Below are 15,246 nucleotides of genomic sequence, written 5' to 3' on the forward strand. Positions count from 1 at the left end.
TCTCCTTAGACTGGCTGTTGTTGCTGAGTTGATTTACATATTTCCAAAATGTAGCTGGATTATTTTCTTTAACAAGGGAGAAAATTTTGAGCCAAGCATCTTCTATTCGTTTAGTATGTTTCTCCCATGCATGTTTCTTATAGGCAGCACAAAGAGATCCAGTGACAGCACCCTGCAATGCTTTGTCCCCTCTCTGTTTTGCTTTTGGGTCCTTCTGAGTATTCTGTTTGCTTTCCAGCATTTCCTTATTCTGATGCTGATATAGCTGGGTTAGCCCCTGCTTTTGACGAGCGTCTGATGTTCCACCTAGCGCCAGATGCAGATCCTTGAGGAGGATGGGCCAGTAGTCTAGCATGGCCTGCGAGTTGAATGACGATTTTAATTGTTCATTTTTTGTTGTCCAAACTGACATTTTAGTGCCGAGGTTAAGGGTCCATTTTATCCTGCGGGGAACTTTGTCACATTCATCCCCCGTAGGTTCTCCTACGTTCGTATACTTGCAGGATGAAACGGTGGAAAGACTGAATGATGCTCTAAGGGGACTGTGGTCGCTCTCTGCTCGGTTATCTATATCAAAGTCATTTAAGTGAAAAGCTAGTGTACTGCCAACAAATATATAGTCTATTGTGGAGATGTTTCTATATGTTGGGAGCGGGGCCAATGTCTAAACTTTTGCTTTCTTAAGATTGTAGGCAGATGATATGAAGCAGGAATCAAATAAAGCTTGCAATGCAGCGACCTCTTTACAATGTTTGATATCCTTTCCTGTCTTATCAAGTGATCTATTATTGAAGTCCCCAACTATAAGTGGATTGTGGTAGGGATATTTAATAAGAAGATCTCCAATAATGGCAACCTGATCATCGAGTGCTTGGTTTCTCTGGTGCAAAGCTGGATTACCATAGCAGTTGAATAATAGCAGTTGAAGCGTTTTATGTTGGTTCTTTATTCCATTGATAAGTAGAGCTTGAATTCCAGGTGACAGAAGTGTGAGTGTGATGACTTCCAGCCTTCTGGAGTGCTTGGTGTATACTGAGAGGCTCTAGATGCTCTAGAGCAGATTCTTTCCTGACCAATTTCTGAAGGTCAGCCACATTCCAAGAGATGATCGTCAGGTGGTTATTTTGCTAGTTCGGTGTGAAGTCTGTGTTGCCTCTGAGGGGCTTGGATGTGCTGTCGAGCCAAGTGATGGCCATGCAGGGCCTGAGGTCCAAGTTGGTTGTTGATGTTCTGTTTGCTTGAGAACACTCTTCATTGATTTGGGGAGCAAGTGATCCTCAAACGTTTGTGTTTAGAAAGTACACTAGAGGGATGGTAGCCTAGGCGAGTGCCATCAGCACATTTTAAGATGGAATAGGTTAATGTATTTATGGGTTTGATTTCTAAGACGTAAGGATATCTATCTTGAGGTAAATACTTAATCTCTATGCCCCAGTCCGCCAGTTGATTGGCTTCGCGCAGCATTGCCATCTGATGTGGCTGCTGGAATAGCCTGACCACTGTGGATTGATCGTGAGAGTCCCCTGGCAGGCTTTGAAATGTTACCCAGGCAACATCTGCTGAAGTTATGTGCTCCAATGATGGTATAAAAGTGAATAGGAGCAGGGGAACTAGGGAGAGTTGATATGTTGAAAAGGATCCATCTGCCACTGGTCCGGGTGAAAATGTTGACGCCTGTTGGGGCTACATGTTGTTACTGAGTGTAGCAGTGGACGTTGATTGCGTATCGGCCTCTGCCTGTCCCCCTGATGTTATAGACAGTGGTGTCACTCCAGGGAGAGGACAAGTCCTCATATATGGTCCTTCCATAGGCTTATACTGAGTTGCTATTGTGTGGTCTACCACCTTCTCTTTGTCAGGCGGGGAGGAGGTGGGGACATTAAGAGTAATTGCCCCTCGGCCAGAATCATCCGCTGAGCCCTTGATTGATGATTGTTTGCTTAGTTGTAGATGGTTTGATGTCATTGACCTGTCCCTCTTTCCTGGTGTCTTTGCTGCAAAAATTGGATAAAATTTAACTGAGCAAGTAGCTGACTCAGATGTATGTGTACGAGTGAAGAGGGATGCCACTCTATTTTTTGCTTTCACCCTTTTATGTGATTTCCTCAATTTTTTCTTTGCTTTCCTAGAGAGCGAGCCTTCCTTCTGTTTAATCTCTATGGCGTCATCAAGTGTTTCTGCTGTTTGACAGCTAGTTGGAGGACAAAGCACAACTGTTGTGGACCCAGTTGGGTGTGTTGAGCTAGCATCAGTAGATAGTGACAGATGTAATGTTTTAATTGAGCTTGCCGATGGATCTTCAAGTAAGTTAGCTTGCTTGTTGATGAGTTCAGTATTTGATTCAGGGTTGATTGGAGGCAATTGTGAGGGTGGCCCACAGGGCACGTTGTGCCCGGATTGAATCTGCTAAGGTGGTCAAGACCGCCGGAAGATTTTCTCACTGATCCACGAAAGCCGCACAAGAGCATGAGCAGTTTGTTTGTGGAATAAACATCAAGTTTGTGATGGGGTCCATTTTTCCTTTCAAGTCCGCCAAGCACAAGGCTATTGATTGTAAGAGATCCATTTGCAAGTCCATCTTAGAGGATTGCCAAAGTAAGGCTTTGGCTGTGATATATTGTGGGTTGGTAAGTTTTGGCGAAACCGAGGCAGCCGAGAAGCTTAGATTTTCTATGTATTGAGGAGTGCAGTGTTAATAGTTTGTTCCGCTAGATAGTATGTACAGCTGTGGAGAAGACTCCAAAGTTTGTTCTATTTTAGCTTCAAGCTGCTGTAGAAATAATGTTGAAAGTTCTCTCAGCTCTTGTTTTTTCATGACAGCGTAAGCACCAGTGGTAGCAATCAGAAGAGGATGCTGCTGGGTGGGTGAATATGGTTGATGTATTTGAGCCTCAGTTATTTTAGATCTTCCTGGTGAACGTGAGGCTAGTTAAGGAGTGTCAATGAAAGATGAATGAAGGGCCGTTGGAGCAAAGTTCATGTTGGCATTGGGGGCAGAGTCTAGCCCCAAGGACAAGTGAATGAGACTATTAACCCATGTTTGGACACGAGAGGGAACAGCGTTTTGTTTCCATGGGGCATAAGCCCTGGGTTCTTGTTGCAAAGGAGGAAAATTCTTCCTTAGTGTCTGAGTTGTTTCTTAGGTGGTCTATGCTGTCATTGATGGAAGCACCATTTAGGGCCTTGTGAAGCATTTATTTAGTTATCAGGCCAGTCTTAGCGATCTTTTGTTTATTCTGTGTCTTGGGGAACCCTAAAAGCTGGTCTGAGTCCTGGGCATTTGTACATGTTGTGCAGGGACTATTAGTTGGTAGCCCTGCTAAGCCTGCGCCTCCGTTAGCGTTGACAGTTGACCTTGACCTATTGACTGGAATCCATTTTATCATTTTTGTTTTTGGCGCAGTTCACTGTGATTTGCGCGGAGCACTATGTGCTGGTCCGGTGGTTCCAGAGAATGTGCCGGCTTATTCTGTTGTTCTTTTATTATATTGTAGTATTGTACTTGCTTGTTACCAAGGTCCTCCGTGACTATGCACATGCTATTTGCTTGCCTCAAGTATGTTGTGAATAATAATGGTCCTAAGGAAAGGTGGATTGGAGAACTTCCGAAACCAGGTAATTGCTAATTGCTGATCTTGTGTGTAAGCGCTTGTGATGCAGATTAACTGTGAGCAGGGCTCGCTGGTGAGCAGCAAGCCGCGTCCAACCTAGTTGGACCGCTTCTGCGGACTCACAGGCACACACTAAGCGGCTGCCCTTAATGGCAGCTGCGCTCACTTCTCACTCGCTGTAGCAGAAAGTTGATTTACCGCGATATAGAGCGGTATTCTTTTGCGCTTGGTTCTGCTGCTACTGCTTGTTTTCCAAATTGCCGATTGTAAGTGCTGTGCTTACTTTGCTTCATGGGGCGTTCCATGATTATAGCAGTTGTAATGGCGGGGTATAATTGCTGGCGGCGAAATTGGCGGCAGGAATTTAGTGCCTCCTTGTCTCAGCTTCTTGGTTCGACTTGGCGCCGCTAGGCTCATCCGCCCTTGGTCCCGGCACGAATCTCGACCCAACCTAATTACGGCTGCTCTAGTACATTGCAGGCCAGCTGATACTGCAGCTGAGCATTGGGGCGTTGTTGTGCCCTTGATGGGGAGAAACCTGTGCTCTGTAAGGGGTTGGGGCTCGACCACGCTTGGCCCCCCCGCCTGCCACCGCAAGACTCAGTGAAGGATTGTTGGGTCCCCACTGTGTGGAAATTAGAGGGGGCCATGGGCTGAGGGCTATGAGCCACAAGGAAGCCCGAGTTTTCCTCTCACTCGCTCAGTAATTAACGTGAAAATGCTGAGTCTGTCTTTACGTGGGGGCTGAAGAAGTTGCAGGAGTTGTGAGGCGTGGCTGCGGGGGCCGGGGTGATCGTGATCCCAAGTTGCCTCTCTGCTCCCTCTCAGCTCCCTTCGCGCACCTCTGTGGTACACTTGACATGCTCTGCACTGGAGCTGTGAAGCTGCTGGAAATGGCTGGGGCAGCTGATGCAGACGGCTTGTACCTCGGTGTGGGAGAGTAGGGCTGCGAGTACCGCTCAGGGGGCTCAGGGCTCAGAGGGCAGTGGTAGTAGTAGCTCTTTCTCACCGTCACCCGCTCTCGGCTCGCTCTACTCTCCTCGCTCGCTGGCAGCAGCTTCTCCGGCATTTGTCCTCTCTTCCCCGGCTCTCTGGCTCTCAATTTAGAGTCCGTTCTCTATTGCTAGTAATGTGCAGTCTCCATCATCGTTCTTTAGCTCGCTTTGCCACCCCAGTTTAGACCCCAGCCATATGCAAATCAGTCTTGACCTTGTTCCTCATGGGAACAGTCCAGGCCAAACTGCCAAGCCAGGTCTTCCCTGGACAAGAAACAAGCATCCCGGAACTGGTTTTGGGGTAACACCCCTCATCCGTCAGGCTAGCTTGAAATAAAATATTACCAGTGGGCTGCTGCACTTGTTGTGTCATCCACTAAAATAGCATTGTGAAAACCAGTCTCCAGGCCTGCCGGTGTGGTAATGAAGTTTTAAAGTGTCATTTTAACCTGTCACAATAACCCTTTTGACATGCCTAAATCCTTCAGTTTTTAATATATAAAAGTCACCCCTAATGTAGTCCTTCAATGCCCATAAGGCAGGAGCATTGTTTTTCAAAATAGGATGTGTATATTTTACATGTTCTGGCAGTGGAAAACTCCATAGTTATTTTTCACAGTAGCAAGGTTGGCCCTTCCATCTGGAAGCATTATAATGCTTAATTTTAGTTTGGGAAGAGCTGGAAAAATCATTCAAGAGCTCATTTTAATGGTAATTTAAAATCAAACTTAATGGTAAAGTTGGATTTTATATGTGTGATGTTCCCATTAATATAATACACTTTTAGAATGTTAACTTAGAAACTTTTTTCAACTTTTCCTCTAAAGAACCGGAGGAAACCGACTGGAGACTGGGATTGCCATTAAGCCAAAGCCATCGACATGAACTCGCCGGTTGAATCTACTTGCCAGTTTACATTTCTGAAGGAGTTCCGACTTCCAGAAAAGTTTTTAGGTCTGAGGGTAAATGTTTAACCAAGATGAACCTGGTCCTTGTATCAGCCCACATGTCCAACTGGTTGGCTTTAACCTTTAACTTTGACTCAGTCTAGTGCGACCAGATATGCGTGGGTAACGCTCTGCACTTTAATTTGAGCTTTAAAAACTCATTTCCCCAGTTCAATTTATTTGAGTTTTGTCATTTTGTTGTAATTTTATTTATTAAGGTTCACCCCGCCCTTCCCCAATTATTACTCCAATTTCTTACAGTACCTATTTCATTGTCTCCGGATTATCCATTTGGGCATCATGGGCAGTTAAAAATCAGTTTCCATTCCCTTCAATAAATTTCTTCTCAGATGCCTTCGGTGATTGGAAATCCCATTATGGAATTAATTGTTGTCAAACCCTCCTTCCAGTATGTCCTATGAATGGGCTAATTCACTTTACCAAGCATCCAACATCCTAGGGAATATTTTGCAGAGCTTCTCCAGTGTTAAATACCACCACATCGTCCCCTTAATGTAAATTGTAAATGTAAATTGATACTTGTATAGCGCACTACTCATCCGCAAGGGTCTCAAGGCGCTTGTACGAATACAGCTGTGGAACCCATCCTGGCTTTCCCTGTGAGGCGTCCACTCCTGGTCACCCCCAAGGTGGAGGCCAGGCATCCTTAGCGTTGTGGGGGCCGTTGTGGAGATTAAGCAAGCTATTGCCCAGAGTTGCAGAGTGGGACCCATGATTGGAATAGGCACCGAGGTGAGAATTATCAGGTCCGTGGAATTTTGAGCCCAAGACCCGCCGAGGCAGGGAATTGAACCCTGGTCCCGGGCTAGACCTCTGCATCAGGGTCTGCCGCTCTAATCATTGAGCCACACTTCTCCACTACTTAATGAAGTGTTCTCCATCTGACAGCCATACTGCGGTTTATGTCCCTCTTCAAAGTTACAGGCAACAGTACTGATGTCCCTGTTTGATTTTATTGCCTGACATAGGCAGGGAGCTCCATAAATTCAGAAGGGATCGTATTGCCTGGCTAAAGATTCTGTCATCTAGGCCTTTCTGAAAGTCAAAGTATGTCTCATGCATTTTATCAGTTGTTCATTTGAGGTGGAAGGGAGATACAGCTTTTAGACACTGTGCTGCCAGACTGCTCAAGGTTTGAGGCAACAATATTAATGAGCCTGTATTTATTTTATTGACTTACGTATCCCAGAAATAAGGCAAAATGTCAAGTTGATGAGGGATTGGAAGTCTTGTGATCAAAACCGACAGAATGACATCGTCTCCAAATAGTGCCATGTTATGGTTGGCATCTTCAAGAATAACCTCTGTTACAGATGGAAAAGAAAGGCTCAACTTGAAAAAATAAACTGAAGAGGGGATATTGGATGTCCCTGCTTGGGGAAAATATCCTGTGATGAAGAACTCTAGTAGCCAGAGTCTGGTATTTTGTTATAATCATCTTTACAAATTCAAATTACAAATTCTCTCCTGGCCAAGTTACTCCATAGCTTCCTGCTAAAACTGTCAACTCCCCTGTCAAAGTCCGTTTCCACAAAGAAAGTTGTTAGTACTGACCCGATCTTTTTCCATGTGTCTTTTCGACAAGGTGAGCTATATTGTAAGTAGTGTCAAACCTTTGACATCTGTTGTAAATAGGATGGTAAATGATGACAGGATACTTCTAGTTGATTACATGTAGATTTAATGTAGGACACAGCTGAGAACACAACCTCGCCAGCTGACCAGACCACCAACTGACACTAGTGGAATTCTCCAGGTAGATGTCAGAACACACATAAGCATTGTGGTAGACAGAGAACAAGAAAACACAAAGAAAGGACTAAGACAAAAGACAACCATATTACATGAAGAATCAATGTACAACACATCTCCCTCCTTTATAGAAAAGAAAAGAAATAAAGGAAAACAAAGATTACACTACAAGAGACTGCAACGACAACTCCAAAGACAAAAGAGTATTCAGAGACACAAGATGAAGAGTGAAGAGTGAGGTGAAACAAAACACTCAAACAACTAAACAACACCTACCCCATGCTGTACAATAACAAGATACATAAAACCAACTAAGTACCGCACCGGGTATCCGAAATACCATTACACTCCATCCTCCTCCCTTAGAGGAACCGGGTAGAAACCCTATTAACCATAGGTAGGTATGAACACTAACCCTTGGGAGAAACACAACATACCCCAAGAAAGTTAAAGAAACCAAAGGTTTTTAATATTTACGGACACACTGACACTATAAACATGACTCCTCAAAATAAGGAAGAACACACATGGGCAATGACTAATAAGAATAGCACTAACACTACCACCCATTTCAGAGAAACTAAACCAGACAACCTGAGAACTAAGATAGGTATAGATTACTCACTAACCCCACACCCGCCAAAGTAGGCTACACAAAACGACAGCACAGGATGGTTAACTTGGAGATTGACTAACTTCCAGCACTATTTCTCCAAAGAAGGGTACAACACATAGTTCAAACCCTGAAACCAAACCTACAACATGCCTTACAAAGGGTATACCATGGGTACCAAAAGGCCCCACACCCTCCCCAAAGAAGAGTACGCCAATGGGTAAAACATCGCCATAGAAAAGTACAATAACAACAACCCTCAATACACTTTCCACACTAACCCCATTAACACACAACAGGTTGCACGGGGTTCACACCCTGGAACTTATACACCAACATGCCCGACCTTATACACCAACATGCCCTACATAGGGTACACCATGGGTACCAACTGGCCCCACACCCTCCCCAAAGAAGGGTACACCAATGGGTAAAAGACACCGCCATAGAAAAGTAGAGCCACAACAGCTCTCAAAACACTTTCCACACTGACCCCCAAAACGCTCAAAAGGTAAAACACACCAGGAAAAACACATAAACCCTCCTAGATAAAGTGCATCGGGGGAAATAGCCTTACAGACTAGAATGAATCACAAGATGTCAGTGCAACCTCATCATAATGAATACAAAGGAAGAACAGACCCAAGAAAGAGTCATCGCATATCTAGTGTTGATCAATATCAAGCATTCTCATAACACAACACAACACAACATCTACTAACAAACTCGGTGACCAAACAACACAACAAAACAGGGTGACAACAAACATAGTACAAGGTTCATACTTTGGAACTTATACTCCAACACTCCCTACATAGAGTATACCATGGGAACCGACCGGCCCCACCCCCTCCCCAAAGAAGGGTACACCACAGGGTAAAAGACACCGCCATGGGAAAGAACAGCCACACACTATCCACATTGACCCCCGAAATACAAGTTAATGAGCTGCCTAACAACAAGACACAACAAGTCGTAGTCCTGGTTCTTCCCAGAGTCTCTCTGTACAAACTCGCTGTCGCAAATCCTTAGACCTGGAAGATCTTGAAACCCTTCAGACTCAAATTTACCTCTTGGACCTATTCCAAAACAGATTCCTCACTTTACTTGCTTCAGTGAGATGCTTCAGAACTCACAGTCCCAATTCGAATTTTACTAAACTTTAAAGTCACCATCAGTACAATATCAGTTCCGGCCACTTGACGGTAAACTTTGTCCTCTCCCAGCTAGACACTGAAATCCATGTTTCTTTCCGGTCCAGAGGCACACATACAACTTGCTGATCAGAGTCTCTTCTTCGTCAACATTGTGGTTCTACAGTCCAGAGACTCACTTACAACTTGTTGACCAGAGTCTCTCATTTGGAACCTTAGACCCCCGTTATGAACCAACCAACCAGGGACTCACCATCCCCAGTCACCACAGGAACTTTTCACGTTGCGAACTTACTGTCCAGAGACTCACCTTGGACTTACAGTCCAGAGACACACCTTTGCCTTTTGACCACCATTGAGGACTTACTAACTAGGGACTTACCATCCCCAGTCACCACAGGAACTTTTCACATTGCGGACTTACATCGCAGATATTCGCTGCTTAGAAGATACAACAGATCTGGAAGGATACTCCCGAAGAAAATTTGGAACTTGACCTCTTTCAGACCAAAAAGTTAGACCTGAACCAGGTGTACAGATTCTGGGTCTATCCTTTGGGTTAAGAGCCTCAGATTGTTTTTAGGCTTCCAAAATCTCTTAAATTTCATTTCAAAAGCTCTAGTCCTTCATGAACCACGGTCATGAACCCTGCCGGAGTTGGGACTCTCTTCATCCTCTCCCGGTACAGGTTGTGAGAGACTTGTCCACCACCAGTCCTGGGACGTCATCTGTCCACTCCCGGTACGCCTTCTCCGGTCCTGGGACAACCTATGTCCTCTCCCGGTACTAAATCAGGAACTTATGTCCCCCTTCCAGTCCAGAGACAATCTTCTGTCCCCACCCATCTCTTGGTTTAACGGGTCCTGGAATTTGATTTGTTCTCTACCAGTCCAGGGACATCTTCCTATCCCCACCCATCTCTTGGTTTAGCGGGTCCTGGAATTTGATTTGTTCCCTACCAGTCCAGGGACATCTTCTTGTCCCCACCCATCTCTTGGTTTGGCGGGTCCTGGAATTTATTTTCCCTCTTCCAGTCCAGAGACATTCTTCTGCCCCCACCAATGCCTTGCTTCAGCAGGTCCTGGAATTTATTATCTCCTCTACCAGTCCAGAGACATTTTTCTGTCCCCACCCATTCTTTAATTAAGTGGGTCCTGGAATTCACTTTTTCCGTCTCTCCTTTGCTCTTTTTAGAACCTTCTCATAGTTCAGCGGGTACTGAAATTCACCTTTTCCTCTTCCAGTCCAGAGACATTTTTCTGTCCCCACCCACTCTTGGGTCTCGTGGCACCAGTTTTAAGACTTCTAGTCTGATTTTCCCTTATCTCTGCTACGTTTACTTTCTTCACAAGTAAATTCCAAGCAATGTAATAATACATTTTGTTAATACCAGCACTTGCTCTCACTTTACTAATGCTGCTTGAGATTCGTTTTGAACCACCATTCTCCATAGATGCCATAAACTTGTGAACATATTAGTTGTTTTTTTTTAAAAACAGAGATACTAAACAAAACAGCAGTACTTTTAACACTCCTGAGGAATAATGATCGATGTAGCTTTCAACTCCAAATTATTGAGAACTGCCATACTAAGAAAAACCACAAGATGGCACTCTTGCGAAAGAATTAAAAACTCTCCCAACTCATTCGTGCTTGTTTCTAATTCCGAGATAATTGCAGAAAACATGACAGGACTTTGTGCTAAAAAGTAGTGTGTTCAACTGCCAAGCTGTAAAATATCGGGGCTATATTTAGATATGCAAGCGCTCGCTTACTTGTGCTATTTGACAAGAGACATCGAGTTGAGGGACGTTCGTTACCATCATAGTGCAGGGCATTACCACCAAAGAAGCCCCGACCACTGGATACATCAACGTGCGAGGGATAGAGGAAAAGAAATCCTCCTCGCAGCTCTGGTCCCGTAACTAAGGTGACAAAACAACAAAATGGCAGATCGACGTTGCGTGACCTTTCACGTTGCTCTGACGTCGTGACAAATCACGTTGCTCACCTCTCAACTAAGTGCTGGAATACAGAATGCGTAGCCTCTCCGCTAACACCCAAAGAGATTCTGAGACGTCATCAAAGCACAGATGAACGCCCAGCAGCAGGATCACTCAGCATGCAAAAAGCAAGGCAGTTGGCAGTTGAAGTAAAGTAAGGCATTTCACTCGAGCTTAAGCATAAGCTGTTACCAAAATTATTTTAGACTTCCTTAGGACTGTATGTTTCTTGAAAATCGATCTCAGTAAACTGTATTTTCCTAGTAAGTCACTCGTTTTTCCTTTAAAGTTCAGTTTGCAGCAAACAGTTATTTCCTTTAAAATCACACGTTCATTTAGACTTCCTCATAACTGTATTTTGCCTAAAAGTCACTCGTTTTTGTAACACGTATGGTTAGTGTCGTTAACAAAACTTTTGCCAATTTCACACGTTGCCCATATCCAGATCTTGATAGATTCCCAGCCTTAAGGATGTCTTCCAGAATACTTAAAATTACTTTTTAAATAATTGCTGCAGGGGCACAGTCTCTAATCATATTTTTAGTTTACTCACAGTTGCTTATAATTATTTTCACGCGTTTCTGAGGTGTAACTTGCAGCTTGTCTTGATGATTTTCTTGTAACTTGCGGCTAATTTCTTCAAACTCTCTTGCGTACGCTGGTTTTAGACTTTTTCTCTTCTTTCTATTGCCACAGTTTAGTTTGCGCAGTGCTGCCAGAGATGAGTAATGTACTCACAGTTCCTTTCTCACTTTATCTTCCTTTGAGTTTTCCTTCAATCATCTGGTTTCAAGCTTCCCTTGACAATGTTACTGGCAGCAGATAGGTGGACCGCAGTGGGTTCTTTTTGCGAGGTGTAGCTCAGGCTGTGTTAAATGGTTTCCTCTCTGGTCGTGTCAGCTAAAAACGTCGCCAAAATGTTGTAAATAGGATGGTAAATGATGACAGGATACTTCTAGTTGATTACATGTAGATTTAATGTAGGACACAGCTGAGAACACAACCTCGCCAGCTGACCAGACCACCAACTGACACTAGTGGAATTCTCCAGGTAGATGTCAGAACACACATAAGCATTGTGGTAGACAGAGAACAAGAAAACACAAAGAAAGGACTAAGACAAAAGACAACCATATTACATGAAGAATCAATGTACAACAACATCCCATGACATAGGCTGATTCTCCTGTCCGAAAGCTGGTAATACCCAAGTGTGTCTTTTTTGCTAATACGTTCATGTAGATTTTAATGTCCACATTATGCGAAGCGATACGTCTGTGCATCTGAAAGGTTGCCACACTGGGAGACTGGGAGAAGAACAAAAATTTAGAGCACTTTAAGCTTGCAACGGCCTTGCGTTTGGTCTTGGCCACACCCCAACATGTTTATTCCTTCATTGGCCCTCCTACAAGAGATGGGGATAGCCTGTGTCGTTCTTTGCCCCATGTCAGAACACTCAGCATCTGCCAGGTAGGACCGACAGTTGCAGGGTCAAGAACTTCTTCCCAATTCGTAGTCCCCTGAGACTTTGACACACAGTACAGATTGGAAAAATGTCACCAAGGACAGACAGTTTCTGGAGGAAATAATAGGTTGGATTGCTAAGGATGTTCTGGTATACAGCTAAATCCTGGAGAAAGGTGAAGGAACCAAAACGCTTCTTGGAAGATACTCAGAGTTCCAGAGGCTCTAAAATTAGTAGATTAATTGAGGACAGTAGAGTAACGAAATTTGAGGGGCCCCTCTTACAAAGGTCACTGAGGGGGCCTCAAACACCCTGGACCAAGTCAGGAATCTTTGGGTCAGGAGCCCCACCACCTGTGCACAGTGCCCGAGGGGGCCCCCAGGTGCTCTGGGCATCCCCACCCCCGCACCGCTACGGCTGTCGGGGCAATTGTTACACCACAGATTTAAGAGTCGAATAAGAAGTAGAAAAGAAAAGCTCTATAGGGAAGAACAGTAGGCAGGACTGATGCTGAAGGGGACGCAGGGAAGAGAATGGGAAAAACATCAACAGCACTTGACGAACGGATTAGTACAGGTAAATGAGACACCTGGACTGCAGTAACTGAAAATATGCAATTGGAAAGCACTGGAGCAGGTGCAGATACTTCCTTTCATAGCATGACTTGACACGGAGCATGGGCTGTAGATAGAGGGAAACAGCCACTACAACGTGGCCGTTTTCACGCTACACTTAACCACGCATGCTTTACCACGCATGTGTGGTTACCACGTAAAGCCTTTACCTTGAATTCCTTTAGTACGAAATACGTAGTAAAGGAATGTGTGGTAAAGGTAGAATTAAAAAAGGGGGCTGGGAGGGCTAAAAAGAGTGGGTTTAAAAAACAGAAAGAAAACTCAAACCTTAAAGACGCTCATCTGTGCCTCTTGTCCTTCATGAAATAAGCCTCACTAACGACTTAATAATGTACGTGCGTCTACGTCCTGCCTTTTCACAAAAATAGAAAAAGGACTACTTAACTTAGAAGAAGGAGAATTCCGTCCATGAAAAACTGTGTGTATTTTTTTATTTAATATACTAACTTTAAATGATTTTAGGGAACATATAAGGATTTGGGGCAGGGATCGAAAAAAGAATTTACAATGAAAATGCCATTATCATGCATAGTTATACGACAAAAAACGTTGTAAAGATATGCGTGGTAAAGGCATTTTCGTGGTAAAGCATATTCGTGGTAGTGGCATTCGCGTTGTATCGCATGTGTCGAAAAGGAATGAGTTGCAACGGAATGCATTGTAACATCATACAACCTAGATGGAACCATCTCTGAGCAGGTGTAAAGGATGGGCATCGACCCCTTATGCATGCTGAGAAAGAAGGTTTTTCTGAATCTCACTGTTTGGAGCCATGAGGAAACACCAGTCCCTGAAGCCCGCTAATCTTTGCAGCAGGACAAAGAAATGGTGAGTTGACATCAGGAGTTACACAGGATCCCTGTACAGCAGGAGCAAGGGCAGCTGGGACACGGTGGATCCATCTTTGCTAATCAGTGATCTTCAGGGTGTCTGGGTGCGTAATCCTATTTATCTACCACCGTCTTGACTGTATGTATGATTATTTTTTAATCAGTATTCTAATTTTGAGAACCTAAAGGTATCACTCCTTGCACTGGTGATCCAGTTGGATCTCCAGATTTAGCCCAGCACAGCTGATTACTCTTGTAACCTTTGATTGAAGAAACTTGTAAGTCACCCACACTATTGCTCGTCTTTTCATCAAGGACCAGATTGTCTGCATGCACGTTGGTAAAAGTGAAAACATTTCATTATTCAATCAAATATTGTATTGAATATTATATTAATTATTAATTGATATAAACTTCAATTTGTTTGTGTATCCCACCAGACTATCATTTTGTATTCATTTTACTAATATCACCAGAGTAATCGCCCTTTCTTAAGAAATATTCCAAAACACTGCATACCCACGAAGGAATGACGTGACAACAATATGATAAGAAGCAAATGGCATGTTCATCTTCCTCACAATTGGAGCCATACATTCATTGAAATAATATGGTATGAGAAGATATTATGATTTATTTTTCTAGGTATTTGTTATTAAGTATGCAGAAGGGTCATTATGTTATCAAGTTGAAATAATAGGCCCAGCTTCTACTTTATAGCAATGTATTGTAGCAGCTAATTAAATTGTACCAATAACAGATGTTAACGAACTGTTAAAACTGTAAACACATTGCACTTCATTTGATAATACAAATTAAAAAAACATTTACACTAACAAATCACAAAAAGAGTTGACAGAAATATACTCACTCACCTGGAACATGCTAAAGCAAAAAATGAGGCTGTTACCTGTCTCTTATCACATTAATCGTTTTTAAACCCATTGATGCCGCAATTTGAATTACAGCCTGTCCAACAGCACTGTTAGCACCATTCTGAATCACTGTATCTCCTGAGGAGGAAAATCATATTAATTATCACGCTGTACTCTTTTGACACAGTCTGTAAAGTATTAAACATTAATATGTAAGTTCTCCTTTGAAAAGTGTATTTCAACTCATCAAATATATCTAAAGATTAGTCTGATGATTTTTCATGCCTGTACATATATGTGTGCTGATCCTGACTGCTATCTTAATAATGTATTTATCCTATATTA

General features: G+C 43.4%; 1 protein-coding gene across 1 annotated transcript in view; it reads right to left on the reverse strand.

The window, feature by feature from the left end:
• The window catches only part of LOC147708257 (enoyl-[acyl-carrier-protein] reductase, mitochondrial-like), a 544,978-nt gene that overhangs the window by 199,317 nt on the left and 330,415 nt on the right, over positions 1 to 15,246 (reverse strand). The window contains exon 5 of the mRNA XM_086925328.1: positions 14,937 to 15,039. Coding sequence (XP_086781454.1) covers positions 14,937 to 15,039 — 103 coding nt within the window. The remainder of the gene's footprint in view (positions 1 to 14,936; positions 15,040 to 15,246) is intronic.

The sequence above is a fragment of the Lissotriton vulgaris genome, chromosome 6 (assembly GCF_964263255.1).
Source record: "Lissotriton vulgaris chromosome 6, aLisVul1.2, whole genome shotgun sequence".
Classification (NCBI taxonomy): domain Eukaryota; kingdom Metazoa; phylum Chordata; class Amphibia; order Caudata; family Salamandridae; genus Lissotriton; species Lissotriton vulgaris.